At 45.4% G+C, this 26,298-nt stretch overlaps 1 protein-coding gene across 1 annotated transcript in view; it reads left to right on the top strand.

Moving 5' to 3' along the window:
- Positions 1-26,298, top strand: part of naalad2 (N-acetylated alpha-linked acidic dipeptidase 2) — an 88,226-nt gene that overhangs the window by 3,257 nt on the left and 58,671 nt on the right. The window contains exons 3-5 of the mRNA XM_078222793.1: positions 10,246-10,432; positions 15,149-15,250; positions 16,204-16,329. Of these exons, the coding sequence (XP_078078919.1) occupies positions 10,246-10,432; positions 15,149-15,250; positions 16,204-16,329 (415 nt within the window). The remainder of the gene's footprint in view (positions 1-10,245; positions 10,433-15,148; positions 15,251-16,203; positions 16,330-26,298) is intronic.

The raw sequence follows: 26,298 nt of genomic DNA, 5'->3' as shown, positions 1-26,298 counted from the left end.
GCCCGCGGCCAATCGTGAGCCCCACATCACCCGGGATGCGGCCCCGCAAATCTCCCCCTGCTGCCAAGACCGATCGTGCACCCACCCCCCCCATTGGGCTGCCCCTTCAGGCCCTGCCCCGCCCACTGGCATTGTCCAGTGGGTAGTGCCATGGTGCCCAGTGGGCATTGCCCAGTGCCAAGATGCCAGGGTGGCAGTGCCAGTCTGGCACAGTCCAAGGGGCACCCCTATTTACCCTCGGCCTCCCCGGGGGACCTTACTGGCCTCCAGTTCCACCGGTGAGGCTAACACAACTGCTCCCCATTCATGGAGAGGCCATAAAGGCAATGGGCCCGGGTGATTCAGCGCCAGACTTGCCAAACAGATATAAGTTAAATGAATTTAAATAATTTATTCAGCCTCTCGCCCATTTCTGGCGAGAGGCTGACCTCACCGTAAATCCGGCTCTTGTAAAATTGCGAGAGCTGAGAAATTGGGTGTGATTCTGATTTCCCGGCTCTCGCGCAATATTCCCGGCTCGCTGCATCAATCAATGGTCTGTGTGCAGTGGTGCTGGTGTGTCAGTGTGTGTGTGTGACACAGGAAGGAGAAGAGACAGTAGTCAGTCACCACTGCAGCTTGCAGGCAAAATATTGTAACCTCACGCTCCCTTGGATGCTGGAGAAGGCTAGGCAAAAGCCACAACCTGAAAGTAATTGGACAGCTTTCCAGCAATCTGCTGAATCCAGTATCTCCAAATTAACTTCCAAAATCGGCTTTACTGGAATCACTCAACTTAACAGCCACAATATATACCATCTATGCTCACTGCAAGCCAAGGACTGATTTTTATATGTTACTTTCTTAAATCTGGATTTTTAAGTTATATTTGATAAGTGTATAATGCATTTGTATATTTCGGTTTTTAATAACTAATAAACTTACTCTTCCTTTAACTTGTGAAAGCTTGGTTAAATTGGCCCTATTTGGACTGGGAAACAATACCAAAGGGGGAAGGAATCCCTTTTAAATTAGCCTTATTATGACCAACCGAGTAGGAGTTGAATAAAGAAGGGAAGTAAGCTAACTCCTGGGACCATAGCAAAATTCCTCGGACCATAGCAAAATTGGGGTCCTGTTCAGGATGTTAAGTTAGGAGTCCTGATCCAGGGACAGGTCATCATGACACTGAGTTTACAAAACATAGAAACTCAAAAACCTCAACAGAACACTTCCTGTTTTACTTTTATTTCCAGCTGAAAGTTCCCCTATACTTTACAGATTCACTTCTCCCAGGAACAAAATAGATGTGCCACAATTTCCAGGATTTCACTTTGATTCTCCTCCATTTTTCTGCTATTTGCCAACTTATGAGATTTCTTGGGGTCCTTCCACTAGTACCTGACTAGGCAACCCTTCAACTCTCCTTGAATAACTCCCAATTGTGGACATCCCAGCTCAAGCATTGGCCTCACTACTTTCTTGTTCTGTTTGGAATGTCAGAAAATACCATTGTTTGTGATATCCCTTTGCTTCTGGGAACTTTCTCTCTCTGCCTGTTTCCAAGCTGTTCCAGCATCAGAGAAAATTGGTAGTTTACATGTGAAAATTCTCACAAACCCAAAACAAAAGGGTTTCTTTTCTGCATCTTATCATCGACTTGGCACACCTGGAATGTCCAAGCTGAAAATTTCTATTCATAGAATCCCTACAGTGCAAAAGGAGGCCATTCGGTACTTTGAGTCTGCACTGACTCTCTGACTGATCATCTTACGCAGGCCCTATCCCTGTAACTGCACACATTTACCCTGATAATCTCCCTAACCTACACATCTTGGGACATTAAGGGGAAATTTAACATGGCTAATCCACCTAACCTGTGCATTTTTGGACTGTGGGAGGAAGCCGGAGAACCCAGAGGAAACCCACACAGGTCCGGAGAGAATGTGCAAACTCCACACAGGGAGTCAGCCAAGGCTGGAACCGAACCCGAATTTCTGGCGCTGTGAGGCAGCAGTACTAACCACTGTGCCACTTCAGTTCCGAAACCTGCCCAGAAAATGGTATGAATAATTTAAACTCCTACGAGGACGAATACAGACATCCCATCACCATCACCGAACCCAGAAAGGGCTCACCCATTCAGGCTTTTCCTGAGCACAAGTGATAAAAGATTAAACCCACAGATTAAAGTCTCAGGGTAGTATGCTGTGTGAGGACAGACAAGTTGGAGGCCTCTCCATGCATGCTAAAATCTGAAAACATTTTCAATTATTTTTGCTATTACAATTTGTTACAGGTCAGTGACCAGATTAATGTTAGATAAGGTGCTATTAAGTGGTTGTTAATGGGAAGTACACAGGAAAGCATCACCTGTAGATACTTTGAGGTGAAAATTTCCATAGATACATTTTTTTCAAACAAATAACCCAGATATTCATTTTAATATGCAAGATTGATCCAATATGATGTGAAAAAGGCAGATTTAGTTGCCTGTATATCTAATAGTGTGGAAGTAAGGAAGCTGTTGGGAAGTTTGGGTGGAACATAGGAAATAGGAGGAGAAGTAGGCCATTCAGCCCTTTGAGCCTTCCCCTCCATTCATTGAGATGATTGCTAATCATCTACTTCCATGCCATTTTCCTTCACTATCCCTGTATTCCTTGATGTTTTTAATATGTAGAAATCTGTCCATCTCAGCCTTGAGCATACTCAACAACTTGAGGTTCCATTATGCTCTGGGACAGAGAATTCCAAAGAATTACCACCCTCTGTGAAGAAATTCCTCCTCATCTCAGTCCTAAATGGCCTGCACCTTATTCTAAGACAATATCACCTGGTACTAGACCATCCCAGCCAGGGGGAACACCCTTCCGAATTCCACTTAGTCAAGCTCTTTAAGAATTTTATGTTTGAATGAGATCACCCCTCATTCTTTTAAATTCCTGAGAATAAAGGCCCAACCCTTTAAAGGCCCATTTTATCTTTCCTCAGAGGACAAACGCTCCAACCAAGTTTGGTGAACCTTCAATACACTCCCTCCATTGCAAGCGTATCTTTCCTTGGGTAGGAGATGAAAATTATACACACTACTCCAGATGTGGTATTACCAAGACTCTATATAATTTCAGTAAGACATCTTTATTCCTATACTCAAATCATTTTGTAATAAAAGTCTACATAACCATTCGTCTTCACAATTGCTTGCTGTACCTGCATCTTGGCTTTCAGTGGCTGATGAGCAAAGACATCCAAATCTCTTTGAAGTTCAACACTTCCCAACCTCTCATCATTTAAAAAATACTGTGGGTGAAATTTTCCAAGGGTGTTGGATCAGGCGAGAAAAGAAAAGTTGCACAGATATCTTTTCTCACTTCATTTAACAGCAATTTGTGCAATTTTAACGTGCTGGCAAGGATCATACACAGTAAGAAGTCTCACAACACCAGGTTAAAGTCCAACAGGTTTATTTGGTAGCAAAAGCCACAAGCTTTCGGAGCCTTAAGCTCCTTCTTCAGGTGAGTGGGTATTCTGTTCACAAACAGGGCATATAACATATAATTGCCCTGTTTGTGAACAGAATTCCCACTCGCCTGAAGAAGGAGCTTAAGGCTCCGAAAGCTTGTGGCTTTTGCTACCAAATAAACCTGTTGGACTTTAACCTGGTGTTGTTAAACATCTTACTGTGTTTACCCCAGTCCAACGCCGGCATCTCCACATCAAGGATCACATTGCCAGCTGGAGGAGCAGGACCTAAACATGTGGGCAAATTCAGGATTCAGTGATCAGGACTTTTTTAAAAGTGTGCCCGATCTCAAAGCTAAATTTAAGGGCCCCCTCCCCCCAATGGAGATTGGGACCTCCTTAGTGCTCAAGGGGAACACTTCCAATCCCCACATGCAGCTGCAGGGAAACACCCCCCCCCCCCCCCCCCCCCCGCCCCCCGCAAGCATTGAAGCAGACCTACCTCCCTCATTCCAGTCATCGGGGCATTTCACTCCGCTTTCCACAGGCGCCAAAATTCATAGCCCATCAAAGTTTTTATAGTTTGTTTTTGTTTCACGCTAATTCACTCTCATTCTATTTTCCCTTGGGCCTCCTTTGCAGAATTGTAAATGCTCCCAATTTTCAGGCTTCCCAGTTTTTTTGGAAGTTTATGTGCCTCTTCCTTTGATCTAATGCAACCCTTGATTGGAACTGCTGAAGATATGAAATATTATGGTGTGACAATTTCTAGACAACTTTTAATGTTTTCTATTTTGTAACTGCAGTCTTGTGGTTTGGTATAGGTTGATATTAGTTTTGTGTAGTTTAAGGGATTGGCAAACATGTTAGGCATATGGTGCTTTGTGTGCTCTGATAAATTTTGTGGCTTTTCATTTTTTTAATTGCTGTGAATGCCCACATGACAATATTGTTATGTAACTCAGAGCAGCCTTTGCAATTGAGTTGAACTTCATTTTGAGAGATGGGTGGGTGGAAGTAACAACTTCAAAAGGAGATGATGAGCAGCAGGTCATTCATGGATAAATAGTACAGAAGTAATGGAACTCAAAGCTTAGAGTTTTGCTTGTGTAACTGCAAGTCACTTGGCAGTTAACTGCCAGTCAATTGTAAGTAGGCCACTGTGCAACTTGTAATTAGACTAGGGTGAGTGCTGACAGAGCAGCTGAAACTGGTTGGTTTCTGGAAAGTGTATAAAGATAGTCTGTTGCAAAAGAACATCAGAGGAGTGATAACGCAGTGAGATGGAAGCAGAGTCAGTAAGCAATTATTTGAATTTGGTGAGAATGTGAATTTTAATTACAGAAGGAACTTGAAGAACTTTCATCAATGCAACACCAATATCAATTACAGCAAAAGCCTTTACAACCAATTAGGTACTTGAAATGTAGGAAGTTTTGGTTTGAGTTTACTAACTTGAAGATCTTGATAAGTAGAACAAACTAATAATATCAAAAAATAGTTGCTCAGGTAGGATGTGGAAGTTTCAAGTTGTTCAAGTGTTGACTCAGGTAAGCACATTTCTGGGATGTGCTACCAACTCGCATTGCTCAGCTCAAAATCTTCAAACTAGTGTAGGAGAAGGAGACAATTCAGCATAACCAGGCAGCAGAATGAGCTTTTGAAGCAAGTGTTTGAGAACCTAGTTACACTACTGACCGTGCATCCAACAACCTACGCAGTAAACCGTTCCAAGGCACTTCATAGGAGTGATTATCAGCAAAGACTGAACATCAAGTCACATAGGGACACATTGTGGTGGACTTCAGTTGTGCCTTTGTCATGACTGGACACATCCCCTGCCGGCTCGGCTCCTCCCTTTGTCACCTAGTATAAAGGTGGCTGTTTCCTCCCCGTTGTCCAGTTCGGGTCGGTTATCTGTTGGGATGTGCTCCTGGTTCTGTAATGAATAAAAGCCTACAGTTGTATTGGCACACAAGTAGTCTTTTGCCTAATTGATAGCGCATCACACATTAAGAGAGATGACCAAAAGTTTGGACATTCCGAGGTTGAGGGAAGGAATTCCAAAACCTAGGGCCTTGGCAGCTGAAAGCATCGCTGTCAACAGTGCAGCTATTCAAGTCACCAATGTCCAAGAGGCCAAGAGTGGAAGAGCACAGAGATATTGGAGAGCTTGAAAACAAGAATGAATTTCATAACCGCCTTTGCTAGATTGAGGACCAATGCAGTTCAGTGGGTACAGGGTGAATGGGACTAGGTGCAAATTAGGGTATGGGCAGCATTTGGATGAGTTATGATTTAGGATGTTGAATACTGTTTAGAAAGTCTTTGTAATCTTAAGTAGGTTCACTATGTATGTATGTATTAACTACAAGAACTATGTACATATATACAGTAAAGAGGATCTGTCTCCATGTTTGCTTGTACATGGCTCTGTCCAACACTTGACTGATTCCTAGGTGTGGGTCATGTGTTTTGTTTCATCATTATGTGGGCGGTGCTATATTCCATCTCACATTAACCCTGTATGTGCCAGACCCCTATACTACACCTCCTCCTAAGTATTCAATGTATTTCAAGTTATTCTAGTTTATTCCTTGAATTTACAATATTACTATCCCATCTTCTACCTTCAAGTCTCTGAGTTCATAGGTTCAGGCACTCGGGAGGTCTTAACCTTTCCATACCGCATTCACACTACTTGGAGAAGTTGTCAGAAACTCTGTTGATTTGCAGGTTGTTCTGGCAGCTGGCTATTTTTTGAACCCTTTTTCCATTCTTTGGTATTGAATTGCTCTTTGTCAATTTGGCAGAATGGTGATGGGTGATTTCTGGGATGAACAGATGCTATATTTCAGCATACAGGCCTTCCTTTAGCATTTTCCCTGGTGATTTTCATCTGCACATTTGCTTTTCTTCAGGGCCAATCGTTTCTTTGAACTTTCCTTTGATCTTGCAGGATTTTAGTTTCAATATTTTTGTGAGGTTTTGGGTTTTTCCATTTGCTGCTATCATGTTGTAGGGTGATGGATATCATTCGGTAGGTCTCAATGTAGTCTTTGTAGTCTTAAGTAGGTCTATTGTATTTACTAACGACAAGAGCTATCTATAAATGTACAGTAAAGTGTTCAAACCAGGAGCTGTTTCCATGCTTGCTTGTGCACATAGCTCTGCCCAACACGAACCTGACCCCTGGGTGTGGGTCGTGTTCTCTATCTCACTGTGCGGATGGTACTGTCCCACTATAATAAAGGAGGTAAATTACAATATTGGTAAAATAAAAGAACATGTTTTGCGAGAGGTGAAGCAGACAAGTAAGATATACAGTCAGTTAAAATAGCTGGAACTCAAAAACTATTTCAACAAAAGGGCTTGTTACATTTGGGGCATATTGGCAATCTCCAAATTGAGAAAGAAATAGATGAGGAAGCCTATAGTCAGTTTAGATAGAGGAGCAGGATATTCTCAACATTATTTTGGAAGGTTTTAATTATTCAGGAATCAATTGCAACATAGAGGGAGTTCATTGAGGAAAGGAAACGGAAATCCTAAAATGTACAACTTTCTCAAGCTGTGTGTTATAAGGCTAACAAGGCCAGAAATATTATCAAATGAAATAGACCAGATAGAGGAGTTAAAGTGGGAGTGTCCAAGGAATAGAGATCTCAATACAATAAGTTTTCAACTAGGAAGTGAGAAAGTCTGCATGAATGGAACACCACATTGGCTTCAAGCAGATATTAGAAAATGAAGAGGAGGTAGGGGAGCTGGAAGGAGAAACTAGCAGGGCTGTAGTATTGTTTAAAGATATTAAAAGGTACAGAAAAGTGTAGAGGCCATTAAAAGAAGAAAATAATTAATAGCTTCAGGATGACTTGGATAAACAGAGATTAAAAATTTTAAAGATGATGGTCTACAAATGGGCAACTTGCTTTTATGTAGCACCTTTTAACACAGTAAAAACTTGCTATAAATCTGTGACCCACGTAACATACACTGTACTGAACATAGAATTAAAATGTGTGTCAGCTGACCTACCATGAGCTTTGCCACTGGTATATATGATAAACTATGCTAAGTCCGTTATTGGAGTAGTGTGGTTTGAAGAGAAGGAATTAAAATTAGACATGAACTAAATACAAAAATAATCACATTCTGGAGAAATGATCTCATAGTACAGTATTTATATTAGCAGAGAGACCTTACTGTGCCTAATTCTGTGGAAACCATTTCAATTATAATGCCTCATAGGAAATTAAAATTTAAGTGGTTACATGATGGCATTGTTGGGAACGGGGGTAGCTGAAGCAAATGTAGTAGAAAACAATTAAACCATGCCCATGCACTATTTGCTTTTTTACTTGATGCTGAGTTGTCTTGAATGGCATAATACATGATTTGTATACCTTATTCCTATTTTCTCCTCTTCTCTTGTACGAAAGAAATGCCTAGAAAGATGGTCCATCTGATACTGCTGTTGAAAAATAAGTATAAAGTGAATGCAATTAGGTTACCTTGAATTAAATGAGAATACCTTTATTTGTGATAGTGCTATTGATAATTTATTGAGTTGCTTCTGTTTCTTAAGGTTGCAATCTGGGTTGTTAGCAGATTGGATTTGGTCTTGAGGACAGATTATGAAAAATAAAGATGATAGATAAATCTAACCATTAATTCAGTCTTCGTAGAACAGTTTGACCTTTGGTATCTTCAGATATAAAAGAATCTTCAATGTCAAGAAGATTCACCAGTTCCCTTACTTTACATTTTAAATCAGCTGGTAACATTGGGCGGGATTTTCCAGCTGCGCACTCCCCAAGACTGGAAATTCCCTCCCGAGGTCATCCAACCCTTAAAAGGTCCATCAAAATTTCTGTCCCACCCATTACAATTCCCACGGCAGGCAAGACTATAAAATCTTGCCCATTGAGTTTAGAACCATGAATATACACAAAATCTGTATTTGGCCTCTTGGGATGGCAACACACTTTTTCAGGTTCTCTGTCCAATTAAGGATGACAGGCAGGTTCTTTAAGATGGCAGACCAATCAGAGACCTTTCAACTTGAGAGGAGCAGCAGGCTGGAATGAAAGGTAACTAAGGGAGAGGGAGTTTCTAATGTAGGCACCCTCACGCCAACATATTCCAAATTTATAGGGCGGTCTGTGGCTGTTTCTGCATCTAGGAAGATGAGGTGTTCTTCTAAGTGTGCCAAGAATGCTGGCCCCCTGGCCTGCTGCTGGCTGCCTGACTCCAGGCACCTAAATTGTCTGCTGCCAACGCAGGAACTTGGAGGCCTTCTAAAATTGGCCAGAATTAATTAAACCTTAATGAGTTTGATCAGCTACTCTCCACATGCGGGCACTTGCCCCTGCCAACTTCAACGCTGCCTCTGCAAAAATGGTCCAGATTTGGGCTGGAGTCGGGGACTGGTACATCAGCTGGAAGGGCTAATTTATGGCTCCACCCACCTCCTATTTCTGCTGTTTGGGAACCAAAAATCCAGCCCAAAGTGTTAACAAAACCTGAAGGTAAAAATGGAAAACTTTCGAGACAGATGTAATTGTGGAATGCGTGAATGAACCAAGGTTCCAAGCAGGAAATGCAAAAAGATTTTTTAGATAAGAATTTAAGCCAGAGACTACTAGTGATAACTTATTGATTCAATGTATTTCATGTGGTCAATATGTAGTAAGCGGGTCACTGAGCTTAGCACCAATAATCACATGTAAAAGGCTAGGGTTAATATTACAATTTATTAGATTTTACATTTCAATATGATAGTATTTTAATGTAATTCAATGCTGGGAAGATATTTTGTTTCTGCAATAATTAATAAATGAGATTTGATATCTTCAGCCAGGTCTGAACTCAATGGAAACTGCCACTGAAATTAATTATAAAAGGAAGAAAAGTTTCTTTATTTTTTATTTGACAATTGAGTTAATCTCTGGAGCTGCCTTGAAGGTGTGCCGACAAGCACAATTAATGGAAACTCCCAATCGTGATTAATTTGCCTTGGAGGATGTGACCAGTTTAGTGGCAGGGACCTGCTTCTCAATATGTACTTTTTAACGAGCACAAAAGATCACAAAGTCACATTGCCCTGAATGCAATTTGTGCTTTAAATTCCATGATCTTTTATGTCAGTTACGCTGATATCAGGGGAATTGTGATGACGAAACCAACACAATTGATCAGAATCTCCATGTCATGCATTTCAATAATAAGACTTTTCTGGTAAATTTAAGCATAAATGCCAATATTACTGTATTAATTTTCAATAAGCTTAACATTTAATATTCATTGTAGATATGATATGATGTTCCTACCTCTTTTCAGCTAGTAGGAACAAGAACCCTTCGTCCTCACAAACCTAATTATCTAAATCAGCCTTTACGGGTTGGCTTTTAAAAAAATCAGATGTTTATTCTATAATAACTGAAACGTAATATTCTTGATTGCAGTGTCTTTCATCTCTCCTGGAATGAACCTTTCAGTTCACCACACAGAGTGTGACAGGACTAGGGAGGAGTTAATTTGTTCCTCCACCCATGTTTAATTTAATGTCAGATCATTAATAGCAGTGGACTAAGACAAACGCTTTCAACTGGAGTGAAATGCTCATTTTAGATGTTACAAAACATTCTCTGTGGAGCTAGATTTTAATGAAATCGTGGAGCTTGAGTTAATTTGTATTTATTTTTTGCAAATGCTCAACTATTCCCTATATTTAATCTCATTTTAATTTTCTCACATTATCTTTCAACTACTTATGAGTCTTAATTTTATTTCACTCAGGAATTGGACACTATTTCCTCATTTAGCTGGGACTGAAAACAATCTCCAGTTGGCCCAGCAGATTCAAAAGCAGTGGAAGAACTGGGGACTCGATTCAGTTGAATTGGTTCACTATGACGTCTTGTTGTCTTATCCAAACAAAAGTAATCCTAATTACATCTCTATCATTGATGAGAATGGATATTCGGTAAAGTAAAAAATCTTGCACCTACTTTTAGTTTTTATTTAAGTCCATCAGTACATTTGTTAATTTGGAAGTAATACACAGTTAGTTTGCATTCCATTGTGTAATTCAATTATTCCAAGTTTTTCTTATCGATGTCCCAGGTTCTACATTCACAAATTGCATTCTAAATTCCATTAAGTCTGTATCTCTAATATCTCTATCTTCACCAGCTTCATTCGGTCTGTCCATCCCTTTTCATTCACTTCAAAATCTTTGAAATCATCCATAAGCCTTTCTATATCTCGATCTCAATGACCTTGGATGGTGGGAGCAGTGCTAATTCATCTAACTATTTAGTTTTGTTGAAAGTGGATCTTCAAATATATCAGCAATCTATTTTAGGAATAAATTGCTGTCTATATAAAATATACTTAAAACTTTCCTATTCATTCTTTTTTTTTCAAATGTTTCCTTGATGTGATTTGAATTTTCCGCAAAATTTGAGTTTAACATCCAAGCATGTGCAAATGAGCCTCATGCCCCCTTTTCTCCTAATAACACATTCTAATATCTTGCCATTAAGCAATTACTAGCACCATATCCTGCCATTAACACTTCCTCTGTCTCATGACTTACACATCTTTGTTATAAACTCTCCGAGCACCCACAATCACTGGCTTTCTATTGTGTCCTGGCTGCTCCACCCCTTCATATGCAGTATGTAATCCAATAGATTTTTCCCTCTCTTCAGCTCAGAAGGGTCTTACAGACTTGAAATGTTAACTGTTTTCTCTCTCCACAGATGCTGCCAGACCTGCTAAAGTTTTCCAGCATTTTCTGTTTTTGTTTTAGATTTCACTTTCTGTAGTATTTTGCTTTTATGTTATTGTGGCTCTACCTGCAGTTTTCCATGTTGTGGGACTGCTGTTGCGTGAAGTACATCACTATTTGAAAGTGTCTGGTGTGTGCACAAAGCAAGTTGCCACTATGGGATTAAGAAGTTGTGCTTTTTGATAAATGTTACATCTACTCGGGTAGCAACAGTGGAAGTAAAATGTCCTTTTTTAATTCAAACTCCATGTAACCAGAAATAAAAGGTCATGAGAAGTGAGACCAATGTGGAGAGAAAAGAATATAATTAAGTTAGAATGCCGTGTTTGAAAAGAACCAAGGAAACCATATATCGTGTTCTATTTACAAACAGTGGCTTGATATTGTGTGCACAGTAAGAAGTCTCATAATACCAGGTTAAAGTCCAACAGGTTTATTTGGAATCACCAGCTTTCGGAGCGCTGCTCCTTCATCAGGTGAGTGAACAGCGCTCCGAAAGCTTGTGATTCCAAATAAACCTGTTGGACTTTAACCTGTGAGACTTCTTACTGTGCCCACCCCAGTCCAACACCAGCATCTCCACATCATTGATTTTGTGTGCTATGTGTGTCCTTGATAAACAGGTCCATCTGTCGGTAATGTCAAGTCTGATGATATATCTGTCCTGCTCATTAATCTTGCTTCTCCAGTGTTGCATGCAAGTTGCCTAGAGGAATAAAATGTCCTATTGGAAAAGTGGTCCAACCGTAATTGACAAGATAAGTTAAAATAGCATGGGTATATATCCAAAATTTAGCTCCCAAAAACCAGAATTGTCTGAAAAACTAGACTTTTTTTCTCCGGAGATTTGGCTGCCACTCCAGAAAAAGAGAGAGGATGGGAATGCAGAGGGCACTTAGGATAATCCCAGACAATAAGACCATAAGACATAGGAGCAGAATTAGGCCACTCGGCCCATTAAGTCTGCTCCGCCATTCAGTCATGGCTGATATTTTTCTCACCCCCAGTTTCCTGCCTTTGCCCCATAACCCCTGATCCCCTTATTAATCAAGAACCGATCTATCTCTGTCTTAAAGGCACTCAATGACCTGGCCTCCACAGCCTTCTGCGGCAGAGTTCCACAGATTCACTACTCACTTGCTGAAGAAATTCCTCCTCAACTCTGTTTTAAGGGATCGTCCCTTTAGCCTGAGGTTGTGCCTCAATGGAATCAGTGAGTTGTCTGCACGCACAAGACCTGGTTCTGTTCTCTGGTCTTTAGTCCCAGGAAACCTATGATTAAGTGCAGGTGACAGAGCTGTGTTATGTATTTGATTTCCAGTATAATGAAGTTAGCAGGCTCATTCAGTAATGTATGTAAATAAGCCTAATTGAAAATGTAAATAGAACTAGGTTAATTAATTCCTCCCAAAGAAAACTGGGATCTACCTGTATTTGTTTTTACTTAATCCCAGTGAAGAGATCACAGGAGCAGGAGTGAGACTCTACTGAGCAGCAAGGGATCTCCAATCCAGCAATGCTGCTTTATGAATTCCTCGCTGCCTCTATTGACTGGTTGTTAGACGGTGATGCCTCTTGTATCCTGTTGATCTTCATGATGGCTGCCTATGGTTGGTCCTCGGAATAATATGTGAAGTCAGTTTCAATCATATGACCACATGATCAATACTTCTATTGTCCACACAAATGATTTCAAAGTTAGGAGCGAAAGCTACATGATGGGAAATTAATAGTGGACGTTTACACTTGCTTGTGATAAATTGATATCTTCGCACCATTGTTTAAATTTCACGTTCATAGACACTGAACCTGGGGGACCATCATATTTGAGTTTCTGTGCATGTTCAGACAATAGGAGCTATAACGTCACAAGTGACTTTGTATCCGGAATGCCATTTCAAAAGGGGGAACTCCACTCATGGACATTTCTATTTTAATAGCATGATTTAGCTCTTGTATACACAAGCCTGGTCATCTGACTTTCACTGATCTTTGCCACACGTAGGCCATTTTTAAAAGAACGAGTCAGTTTCAAAGTTCACTGGGCATAGCAGATTGCTAATGTACTATTTGCAAGACTTGGACAGTACATTCTGTCCCGGGCAGATGGGGCCTTACAGTGCGAAGGGCAGTGAGTTTTGCTACGATAGTTGGATTGCTCCAAGTGCTGGACATCATCAATAGCCACCATGTGGCCATCAAGGCAGCCAGTGAGATTCAGCAACAAAAAGTGCTTCAACTCCCTCAGCGTTCAGCTGATTTGCAACCATAACAATAACGTTGTGCATGTGTACATTCGCTGCTGTAATTCCTTCATCCTCCAGCAGTTCAGGCTGCTATTGCTTTTTTACCACAGCACTGCCCTCCCAACCTTTGTACATTTTAAAAATTCATTTGTGGGACATGGGCGTCGCTAGCTATCCAGCATTTATTTCCCATCCCTTGTTGCCCTTGTTCAGAGGGCAGTTGAGAGTCAACCATATTGCTGTGGCTCTGGAGTCACATGTAGGCCAGACCAGGTAAGGACAGCAGATTTTCTTCCCTAAAGAACATTAGTGAACCAGATGGGTTTTCCCAACAATCAACAATGGTTTCATGGTCATCAGTAGATTCTTAATTCCAGATATTTTTTATTGAATTTAAATACCACCATCGGCCTTGGTGGGATTCGATCCTAGGTCCCCAGAACATTAGCTGTGTTTCTGGATTAATAGTCTAACAATAATGCCACTAGGCCATTACCTACTGGATGTTATAGGACAAAGGTTATCCTTTAAGAGAAAGAAACTCATTTGAGATAGAGGCATTGGGGCAGACCACTGGGTTTTTGAAGATGAGGTTCCATGCCTGGACGAGTTAGATGGTACTCAGCAGTACAATTCTGTGAGCTTTCCTGCATTGTTGTGGTCTGCTGTACTTTCCATAACATGGCTCTTGAGAGGTATGTACTTTGAAGAGGGAGATATACTGTCACCCTCTAATCTATCGGAAGAGGAGCAGAAGGAAGACACAGAGATTCCCTGGTTGCCATGGCCAGGCTTGGCCCATGACCTGAGGGTCTCGTCAGGATGCTATTGATGTCAAGGATCATCTGTTCCAGGCACATTTCAGCTTCTAACCTAAGAGGTCTGTATGGTCTGGAACTCACTTTATGCTTTCCATTGAAGACGGCAGCCTGGAATAGAATCAACTCCTACTGCCAGTGAATGATCCTGCCATAGGCTTCACCCCCCCCCCCCCCACCCCCCCCCCCCCCCCCTTCAAACCCTCACTTCCCTTCATCACGTCTTCCCTCTTTTTCAGTCTCACAATTAAATATGCTACAATGATGGTTCAGTGGTAGAATTCTCGCCTGCCACGCGGGAGTGGGTTCGATTCCTGGCCAATGCAAAGCCCCTACTTTGGGCAGCATGGTAGCTCAATGGTTAGTACTGCTGCCTCACAGCGCCAGGGACCCAGGTTTGATTCCTGGCTTGGGTCACTGTCTGTGTGGAGTTTGCACATTCTCTTCGTGTCTGCATGGTTTTCCTCCGGGTGTTCCGGTTTCCTCCCACAGTTCATGTGCGAGTTAGGTTGATTGGCCATGGTAAGTTGCCCCTTAGTGTCAGGGGGACTAGCAGGGTAAATACATGGAGCCACAGGGATAGAGATGGGTTGGATTGTGGTCGGTGCAGACTCGATGGGCCGAATGGCCTTCTGCACTGTAGGGATTCAATGAATAACCCTTTTTAAAAAATTTAAATTGATGACAGTCTTGAAGGAATTGCAATGCCCCCCATGTACTAGATATGCAAATGTTATGATTTTTGGGTGCAAGAGAAACAGGAGCCAGACAGAAACTAACCAAGCAATGGGAGTTAACCTACAATGCAAATATAAAATTAACAATGTAAATTTTATGTTTAGATCTTCAATACATCTTTCTACGAACCACTACCTCCTGGGTATGAAAACGTAGAGGACTTAATACCACCATTCAATGCCTATTCTCCAGCCGGCATACCAGTGGTAAGCTCATCTCACCATGGAAACATCAGGGGGGATATTCATTCGTGTAGTGCAGCTTCTAGCTAACATCTATACTGCTCTCACTGGAGATCACTGTAAACTGCTCCTGGGGAATCATGGTAAGTCTGCATAGCATTACTGTGTGAATGAATGTCTCCCCTATTATGCTGTAATCAAATTATTTAAAACTGGTCAGTTTGGAAATCCTTTTAAGTATCCCATAAAAGTTCAAATTCTGTTACTGCTATCCTTTCCTCAGTAATTGCCACTCTATCCAGCCACAGAGCTGATGGTAGAAGAGTAGAACATGCGATAGCATCTTAATGTACAGGATTCAAACAGTCTCCTTATCCCTGACAATGGAATGATATCACAATTCATTGGATATAGTCAAGAAGAGAATTGTATAATTACTTGAAATTCAATTTAACAAGTCCGTTTTTCATATCTCAATCTAAGCAAATTTGTCTTGGGAGTACATGTTTGTTTGAGCAAGATGTAAGCATTCCGCAGGGACCACTCACTCTGTAGCAACCTAGTCCACTCCTCCATCGCCCCAACCCTTCAGCCCTTCCCACAGCACTTTCCCATACATTCGCAGAAGATGCAACATGCCCCTTTACCTCCTCCCACCCATCTGTCCAAGGACCCAAACACTCACTTCAGGTGAAGCAACATTTCACTTGCACTTCCTTCAATATGGTTAGCTGTGTTCGATGCTCCCAGTGTGGCCCCCTCTACATTGGATGTGTGTGCATGAGTGTGTGTTAGTCCAGTCATGGGAAGTTTGGTGAGTCTATTTGGGTCAGTGGCGTGGTAGGGGCTATGTTTGAATGATGGAGGTTTCATGTATGCTTGAGTGGGCAGATTGAATATATTGTGGAAAAATGTGGTAGAAGGAACAGGTAATTGGTTGTTGACATCAAGCAATGCGCTGTTCTGTTTATATGCAGGGAGATTTAGTCTATGTTAACTATGCTCGGACTGAGGATTTCTTCCAGTTGGAAAGGGAACTGGGTATCAACTGCACTGGAAAAATCGCGATTGCCAGATATGGGAAAATCTTCCGAGGAAACAAGGTACAAATTTATTGTTCAGCTTGATTTGAAGCATTGTGTATTTTCTGCAGCTGTACTATTACAATCTCAGCTGATGGACAGGCAGGCCCCAGAATGGAACCTGGCTCAATAGATCCTAACTTTTTTTTAACTTAGCAACGTGGATGAACAGAGTCATGGGACTGCCAATGAAACATTTATTAAGCAAGAAAACATCAATTATAATACTCCTCCTACTCCTTCACTCCAGCTATATTTGCACAGACATCTACAGATTTGTAAGGATAACACAAGTTACATAATTTATCATTCTCTATCGTTCGCAGTAAGTATACAGTCCATGTAAATCAATAGGTGAAATGTAGTCAGACACTCCACACTCTGAAAACAAGTGACAGATGCCACCCAAAGCAACTTTGTGGATTTCTCATTAATTCCTCCCAAATGCTTGTTACACTGAGAACCACTGGTTTTACTGGAACTCTGTCTTTTACACAAGGCTTTCTAATCTCTGCTCTTGAAAAACATGCCTTGGAATCTTCTCCCAAACAAGGGTTTATCACTGATGCCTTCACCGAGAACCCGCCTCCAGGATTGCAACCTCTCTTTTCAGTATTCCTCTGCCCAGGATTGCCATGTGCATTCAAGCTTCCACGCAATTTCTCAGGTCCCCAGCCATGGCAACAAAACAGCACTGCTTTACAGAATGTATTAAGGTGTCACCGACTTTAGGATCCACCAGGGATTTCTGGCTTCTTGCTAGCTAACTTCTCGAGGTCTGCACCTTGTCATCCTGTCTTTACCTGGGAGCCTCTCTCTCTCTGACTTCACAGAACAGAACTCTCTTTTCCAGAATTCTGTTCTCTGTTCCTTTAACTTCCTGGAACTCTCATTCCCTGATTTCTGGGACCTCTTGTTCTTTAGTTTCTTGGGCTTGCTTTCTGTCCCCCTGTATTGTCCTGTCTGTATTGGTAGTTTTGTGGAAAATTTCTTGCCTCTGGGTTAGCTGGATCCTAACTGAAACTCAATTGCTTCTGCTTTTCAGTGTGAGCCTCTGGTTGCTAGCAACAGCTCCGTTTTTGAACCCCTGTAATTACCTTTATGTTGTACAACCTTAATTACAATGTAGGCAAAGTTTAAAGTGAAACTAAAACCCATTGACTTGTAGGCACCTTTGTATAACATGAAATAAACTGAAGTTTTAACCCTTTATTACAGAAACACAAATTAAGCTTACTTAAACTTATAGTTTTTTTCTAATACCCACAATATAAATATAAATTACATAAACACTCTCTATTTTCGAACAGTACAATAAATAGCAAATAACGAATGATGACTTTTGTTTTGAAGGAGTAAAGCTGGTTTAATCAAATTTGGATGTTTGAAAGTGAATCGTCATGGTTATGGGACAGCTTCAGCAACCCTGAGAACTGTGTGTAAAATATGGAAGAACTATATTAAATTTTGAATGTAATCTGACTATATTGTAATAGTTCAGAAATACTGCAGAGAAAGTACAGTTAGCATACATGACTAAGGGAAAAATCCTCTCGAAATCTCCACTCCAGTTTTTATCCGCAACTCCAGCATTTTACCAAATCAGTACCCACACAATGATGAAATATGACAGATATTTTATAGGTCACTTCGAAATAACAATTTATTTTGTTACTTTACTTATTACAGTTAAAAGATATGCACAACCACTGAGTGGCCTAATCATCCTTACTGTGGAAGAAGGTATACTGTCTGGTTAAAGAGAATCCTAAGGCGTTCTATAGGTATGTCAAGAACAGAAGGTTGGTTAGGGCAAGTTTAGGGCCAGTTATAGATGGCAGAGGGAAGTTATGTGTGGAACCGGAGGAGATTGGTGAAGCATTGAACCAATATTTCTCTTCGGTGTTCACGCAAGGGGACATGAATATAGCTGAGGAGGACACTGGGTTGCAAGGGAGTAGAATAGACAGTATTACAGTTGATAAGGAGGATGTGCAGGATATTCTGGAGGGTCTGAAAATAGATAAATCCCCTGGTCCGGATGGGATTTATCCAAGGATTCTCTGGGAGGCAAGAGAAGTGATTGCAGAGCCTCTGGCTCTGATCTTCAGGTCGTCGTTGGCCTCTGGTATAGTACCAGAAGATTGGAGGTTAGCGAATGTTGTCCCATTGTTTAAGAAGGGGAACAGAGACTTCCCCGGGAATTATAGACCGGTGAGTCTCACTTCTGTTGTCGGCAAGATGTTGGAAAAAATTATAAGGGATAGGATTTATAGTTATTTGGAGAGTAATGAATTGATAGGTGATAGTCAGCATGGTTTTGTGGCAGGTAGGTCATGCCTTACTAACCTTATTGAGTTTTTTGAGAAAGTGACCAAGGAGGTGGATGGGGGCAAGGCAGTGGACGTGGTATATATGGATTTTAGTAAGGCGTTTGATAAGGTTCACCATGGTAGGCTTCTGCAGAAAATGCAGATGTATGGGATTGGGGGTGATCTAGGAAATTGGATCAGGAATTGGCTAGCGGATAGGAAACAGAGGGTGGTGGTTGATAGTAAATATTCATCATGGAGTGCGGTTACAAGTGGTGTACCTCAGGGATCTGTTTTGGGGCCACTGCTGTTTGTAATATTTATTAATGATCTGGATGAGGGTATAGTTGGGTGGATTAGCAAATTTGCTGATGACACCAAAGTCGGTGGTGTGGTAGACAGTGAGGAAGGGTGTCGTAGTTTGCAGGAAGACTTAGACAGGTTGCAAAGTTGGGCCGAGAGGTGGCGGATGGAGTTTAATGCGGAGAAGTGTGAGGTAATTCACTTTGGTAGGAATAACAGATGTGTTGAGTATAGGGCTAACGGGAGGACTTTGAATAGTGTGGAGGAGCAGAGGGATCTAGGTGTATGTGTGCATAGATCCCTGAAAGTTGGGAATCAAGTAGATAAGGTTGTTAAGAAGGCATATGGTGTCTTGGCGTTTATTGGTAGGGGGATTGAATTTAGGAGTCGTAGCGTTATGTTGCAACTGTACACAACTCTGGTGCGGCCGCACTTGGAGTACTGTGTGCAGTTCTGGTCCCCACATTACAGGAAGGATGTGGAGGCTTTGGAGAGGGTGCAGAGGAGGTTTACCAGGATGTTGCCTGGTATGGAGGGGAGATCCTATGAGGAGAGGCTGAGGGATTTGGGATTGTTTTCGCTGGAAAGGCGGCGGCTAAGAGGGGATCTTATTGAAACATATAAGATGATTAGAGGTTTAGATAGGGTGGATAGTGATAGCCTTTTTCCTCTGATAGAGAAATCCAGCACGAGGGGGCATGGCTTTAAATTGAGGGGGGGTAGTTATAGAACCGATGTCAGGGGTAGGTTCTTTACCCAGAGGGTGGTGAGGGATTGGAATGCCCTGCCAGCATCAGTAGTAAATGCGCCTAGTTTGGGGGCGTTTAAGAGATCCGTAGATAGGTTCATGGACGAAAAGAAATTGGTTTAGGTTGGAGGGTCACAGTTTTTTTTTTTAACTGGTCGGTGCAACATCGTGGGCCGAAGGGCCTGTTCTGCGCTGTAATGTTCTATGTTCTATGTTCTATGTTCTATGTCTGGTTTCCTCAACGATTAGTGTGAGGAACACTGCTTTTCATGATGTATGTTAATGATCTAAACTGTATGTACCAGGCACAATTTCAAAATTTGCAGGTGATAAAATCTTGGGAAATATTCTGAACTGTGGGGAGGAGGAGGGTGCGAGACGTGAGGAGGAGGAGGAGGGTGCTAGACGTGAGGAGGGTGCTAGACGTGAGGAGGAGGAGAGTGCTAGACGTGAGGAGGAGGAGGAGGGTGCTAGACGTGAGGAGGAGGAGGGTGCTAGACGTGAGGAGGAGGAGGGTGCTAGACATGAGGAGGAGGAGGGTGCTAGACGTGAGGAGGAGGAGGGTGCTAGACGTGAGGAGGAGGAGGGTTCTAGACGTGAGGAGGAGGAGGGTGCTAGACGTGAGGAGGAGGAGGGTGCTAGACGTGAGGAGGAGGAGGGTGCTAGACGTGAGGAGGAGGAGGGTGCTAGACGTGAGGAGGAGGGTGCTAGACGTGAGGAGGAGGAGGGTGCTAGACGTGAGGAGGAGGGTAGCACCCGTTGAAACAATTCAAAAGAGTCAGCTATTGGCATTTCCCCCAAGGGCTATCCATTATGAATGCTTACCTGAGTTTCAAAACCTATAGTTATCTGAGCAGGTGTTCTATGTTCAGTTTGATTGACAGCTTAAATAGGCTACTAAAGTATTTGCTGCCTTAGAAGCTACTGAATAGGACTGTGTGCAATTTATAAGATATTAAACACTTGAGATTTAGAAGTTTTGATGCTTTCATGAATGGAAATTCTTCTGCAATCATGTTTTGCGCACTGTGAATGTAATAGAGTTTTAGGAGCCATGTGGCGAAGGAACAAAGGTCTAAGGGCAGCCCATGATGGATACTGGTGAGTTGGCATTGAAATGCCATGAGGAACCAATGGGGATTGGATGGGGGGGGGGGTGCATGAGTTAGCACAGAATTGCCCTGGGGGCTATGAACGGCCATAGTGGGTGGCTGAAGGTTGAGGGCTAAAGGACCAGAAACCTTATAAAACAACTGGGACTAAGTCTAAGAGAAAACATGCAGGCCTAGTAAACAGCCCAGCTTGACATCTGCCTGTTCTCCAATCATCCTAACATCTGCTTCCAGAGTCAGCAGGCTCGACTTCAGCCCCTACCCGTACTCGACAGAGTGAACACCTTGTGATTTAGGGCAGTTCTTAACAAGGTTGGATTGGTGATTCAGGATATTTCCTGAGTTGGGCTGCCTGTCTCTGCAGCCAAAGTGTAGCACTGTGATATAGTGCAACCTTTCAAAGATTATGAATAAATTGAATAGACCTCTTCATTTTTAATGTCATAAATGTGATGCATTGAAGTATAAAGGATTGATGTCCTTTTGCAAGGCCATTTCAGTTGAGTCACAAATTGACTTTAAAGAAAATCCTATTGTGCTTAATTATAACTTGGACATTAAACTGTTGAAACTGGTCAAAGATTCATGTGATAAATATTGCAAAGCTCCTGTTATTTATGGGAGAATCACTTAAATTTCCAGGTGTGTCGCGGCAAACCTTAGCGACCATGTGACTTTCTCGTCTGAGGTTTTGGTGAATCTCGGAGGCCACATTGAATGGGTGTGTGTGTTGTTTAAAGTAGAGCACGGGTTTTAAACCCTGAGTTATTGTCTGGGCTAAGTAAATTGTAGCAGTTATGGACTGCTGTTGCTGGGTCTTGTAAATTGTTTTTCTGCCTGTAAATAAATAATTATTGCCTTTATCCACCGGTGGTTGCCTGGAGCTTTTTGTTACTACAAGGTGGTGGTGCCAGTACAAACAGAAGTAGCATTGCAACTGAAGGCAGAAAAATTAAACAGTGGGCAGGACTTTTCTCTCTGTGGCATGTTTTGGGGTGGCAGGAAGCAATATTCCGCTTGCTCGTGGAAGGATTTTATGGACCTGCCATTGTCTACAGGGATTCCCTGTTAATGCACTCCTTGATGCCGGGAAACCCACAGTGGGCTGCGCCCACCGATTTTTGAGGAGTAGAAACCCTAACGTTGTCTCCCCGCCTCGCCCTCTCCCCCCGCCTCACCCCCTCCCCCCGCCTCGCCCTCTCCCCCCGCCTCGCCCCCTCCCCCCGCCTCACCCTCTCCCCCCGCCTCCCCCCCTCGCCCCCTCCCCCCGCCTCACCCTCTCCCCCCGCCTCACCCTCTCCCCCCTCGCTCCCTCCCCCCGCCTCGCCCCCTCTCCCCCCTCGCCCCCTCTCCCCCCCTCGCCCCCCCCTCGCCCCCTCTCCCCCCCCTCGCCCCCTCCCCCCGCCTCGCCCCCTCTCCCCGCCTCGCCCCCTCTCCCCCCTCGCCCCCTCTCCCCCCTCGCCCCCTCGCCCCCTCCCCCCCTCGCACCCTCCCCCCGCCTCGCCCCCTCCCCCGCCTCACTCCCTCCCCCGCCTCACCCCTTCCCCCCGCCTCGCCCCCTCCCCCCGCCTCGCCCCCTCCCCCCGCCTCGCCCCCTCCCCCCACCTCGCCCCCTCCCCCGCCTCGCCCCCTCCCCCCGCCTCGCCCCCTCCCCCCGCCTCGCCCCCTCCCCCCGCCTCGCCCTCTCCCCCGCCTCGCCCCCTCCCCCCGCCTCGCCCCCTCCCCCTGCCTCGCCCCCTCCCCCCGCCTCGCCCCCTCTCCCCGCCTCGCCCCCTCTCCCCGCCTCGCCCCCTCTCCCCCCTCGCCCCCTCTCCGCCCTCGCTCCCTCCCCCCACCTCGCCCCCTCTCCCCCTCGCCCCCTCTCCCCCTCGCCCCCTCTCCCCCCCTCGCCCCCTCTCCCCCCCTCGCCCCCTCTCCCCGCCTCGCGCCCTCCCCCCCGCCTCGCCCCCTCCCCCCGCCTCGCCCCCTCCCCCCGCCTCGCCCCCTCTCCCCGCCTCGCCCCCTCTCCCTGCCTCGCCCCCTCTCCCCGCCTCGCCCCCTCTCCCCGCCTCGCCCCCTCACCCCGCCTCACCCCCTCTCCCTGCCTCGCCCCCTCTCCCCGCCTCGCCCCCTCTCCCCGCCTCACCCCCTCGCCCCCCTCCCCGCCTCGCCCCCTCCCCCCGCCTCGCCCCCACCCCCGCCTCGCCCCCTCTCCCCGCCTCGCCCCCTCTCCCTGCCTCGCCCCCTCTCCCCGCCTCGTCCCCTCTCCCCGCCTCGCCCCCTCTCCCCGCCTCGCCCCCTCTCCCCGCCTCGCCCCCTCACCCCGCCTCGCCCCCTCTCCCTGCCTCGCCCCCTCTCCCCGCCTCGCCCCCTCTCCCCGCCTCGCCCCCTCACCCCGCCTCACCCCCTCTCCCCCCTCGCCCCCCTCCCCGCCTCGCCCCCCTCCCCGCCTCGCCCCCTCTCCCCGCCTCGCCCCCTCTCCCCGCCTCGCCCCCTCTCCCCGCCTCGCCCCCTCTCCCCGCCTCGCCCCCTCTCCCCGCCTCGCCCCCCCTCTCCCTCCCTCTCCCCCCCTCGCCCCCCTCTCCCCCCCTCTCCCCCTCTCGCCCCCTCGCCCCCCTCTTCCCGCCTCATCCCCCCTCCCCGCCTCACCCTCCCGTCACCTCGCCGCCTCGCCCCCCCTGCCGCCTCGCCCCCCCGCCGCTTCACCCCCCCCGCCGCTTCGCCCGCCCGCCACCTCGCCCCCCGCCTCGCCTCGTCCCCCCGCCGCTTCGCCCCCCCGCCGCTTCACCCCCCCCCCCCGCCGCTTCGCCCCCCCCCGTCGCCTTGCCCCCCCGCCACCTCGCCCCCCCCCGCCGCCTCGCCCCCCCGCCGCCTCACCGCCTCGGCCCCCCCCACCCCCTCGACCCCCTTGACCCCCCGACCTCTTCAAACCCCCCCTCAATCCCCCCCTCTCCCCACCTCGCCCCCTCTCCCCGCCTCATCCCCCCTCCCCGCCTCACCCCCCCCTCGTCACCTTGCCCCCTCTCGCCACCTCGCCCCCCCCTCGCCGCCTCGCCCCCCCCCTCGCCGCCTCGCCCCCCCGGCCTCGCCACCCCCGCCGCTTCGCCCCCCCGCCGCTTCACCCCCCCCACCGCCGCTTCGCCCCCCGCCGCTTCGCCCCCCCCCCGCAGCCTCGCCCCCCCGCCGCCTCCGCCCCCCCCTCGACTCCCCCTTCGACCCCCCCCACCCCCTCGACCCCCCCCCCTCAATCCCCCCCCCCCCTCGGCCCGCCCCACCCCCTCAACCCCCCACCCCTCGACCCAGCTGCAATGGCCACATTGGTTTTTACAGTTTCGTTACATATCCAACACGTGTAAAGAAACTGTTGCGAATATATGCACAGTTTAAAAATATATTGTTTTGCTCCAGTAACTTCCTCAATCGCTCAGGAAGCTCTGTATGGGGACAATATTAAAATCACTTCACTATCAGTGAAAGGAAATAACAAAGATCACATGAACCATGCTTTTGGTGCTCTTCACAACCTCCACTTAAAGCTGGCTTGAATGTTAAACGTGGAAATATTTGCACCCTACAGGGTGAAAAAGGAATGTGGTTGGGAAGAATCTTTTCAGTGAGCACAGGTGATGTTGGTCAATGATTCCTTCCAATTTCTCTCATGATGGATCTAGATAAGAACAGCAGGAACAGATTTTCCAGCAGCTGAAGAAGCTCCCAGGCTGGAGTAACTGCATTCCATGAACATCTCCATCCGCAGAGCCCAGGACATGTGTGCAAATGAGCTGAAGTATTTGCATCACATATTGAAGCAGAAGTGCAAGTAGGCTCCTGAAATCCTCACCGTCACGATTACTTGTCTTCAGCCTATTCGATTCATTCTCTGTGCTAAATGCGCATCCTGATAGCAGTAATGCTGAAGACCTGTGCTCCAGAATTAGCCACACCTTTAGCTAAGCAGTTCCAGTAAAACTACATCACTGGCACCTACCCAACAATTGAAAATTGACCAGATAGCATGTCCTGTTCACAAAAAGCAAGAAAAGTCCAATGCGGCCATTTACCAATCTATCGGAAAAACACAATACTATGGATGCTGGGAATCTGCCTGAACCACTGCAGTTACTTGCAGTTTTTCTGTTTTGATTGATATTCTGTCAGCTTATTCTCATTCATCAGCAAAATGAAGGAAGGAGTTGTCAACATTGCTATCAAGCAGTATGTACTTACCAATAACGTGCTCATTGGACAAAGCAGCCCACTTGATTGGCACTCCATCTGCCACCTTTAAACATTCACTCCCTCCACCACTGATGCACATTGGCAGCGGTGTGTAACATCTACAAGATGGATTGCACCAACTCATCAAGGCTCCTTCAACAGCATCTTCCAAACTTGCAGCGTCTAACACGTTGAAGGACAAGGTCAGCAGGTGCATGGGAACACCACCTGCAAGTTCCACTCCAAGTCACACACCACACTGTCTTGGAACTATATCACCGTTCCTTCATTGTAACTGGGTTAAAATCCTGGAACTCCCTTCCTAACAGCGCTATGGATGTACCTCCACCACATAGATTCCCAGAAGGAAAAAGCAGTAAAATGGGGAAATAAGACTTGTGGTCTGAACGGGTCTTGTTTGCAGGTCTTGTTTTCAGGATGGCAGCCGGTGACTAATGGTGTGCCTCAGGGGTCAGTGCTGAGACCACAACTTTTCACAATATACATTAACAATTTGGAAGAAGGAACTGAAGGCATTGTTGCAAAGTTTGCAGATGATACAAAGGTATGTGGAGGGACAGGTAGTATTGAGGATGCAGAGGGGCTGCAGAAGAACTTGGACAGGTTAGAAGAGTGAGCAAAGAAGTGGCAGATGGAATACAATGTGGAAAAGTGTGAGGTTATGCACTTTGGAAGGAGGGATGGAGGCATAGACTATTTTCTAAATGGGGAAATGCTTAGGAAATCAGAAGCACAAAGGGACTTGGAAGTCCTTGTTCAAGATTCTCTGAAGGTTAACGTGCAGGTTCAGTTGGCAATTTGAAAGGCAAATGCAATGTTAGCATTCATGTCGAGAGGGCTAGTATACAAGAGCAGGGATGTACTTCTGAGGCTGTATAAGGCTCTGGTCAGATCCCATTTGGAGTACTGTGAGCAGTTTTAGGCCCCATATCTAAGGAAGGATGTGCTGACCTTGGAAAGAGTCCAGAGGAGGTTCACAAGAATGATCCCTGGAATGAAGAGCTTGTGGTATGAGGAACAGTTGAGGACTCTCGCTCTGTACTCATTAGAGTTTTAAAGGATGAAGGGAGATCTTATTGAAACTTACAGGATACTAGGAGGCCTGGATAGAGTGGACGTAGAGAGGTTGTTTCCACTAGTAGGAAAAACTAGAACCAGAGGGCACAACCTCAGGCTAAAGGGATGATCCTTTAAAACAGAGATGAGGAGGAATTTCTTCAGCCAGAGAGTGGTGAATCTGTGGAACTCTTTGCCGCAGAAGGCTGTGGAGGCCACCTCATTGAGTGTCTTTAAGATA

Source organism: Mustelus asterias, chromosome 10, assembly GCF_964213995.1.
Source record: "Mustelus asterias chromosome 10, sMusAst1.hap1.1, whole genome shotgun sequence".
NCBI classification, from domain to species: domain Eukaryota; kingdom Metazoa; phylum Chordata; class Chondrichthyes; order Carcharhiniformes; family Triakidae; genus Mustelus; species Mustelus asterias.
The sequence above is the reverse complement of the archived record's forward strand: the minus strand, read 5'-3'. Positions and strand labels throughout refer to the sequence as shown.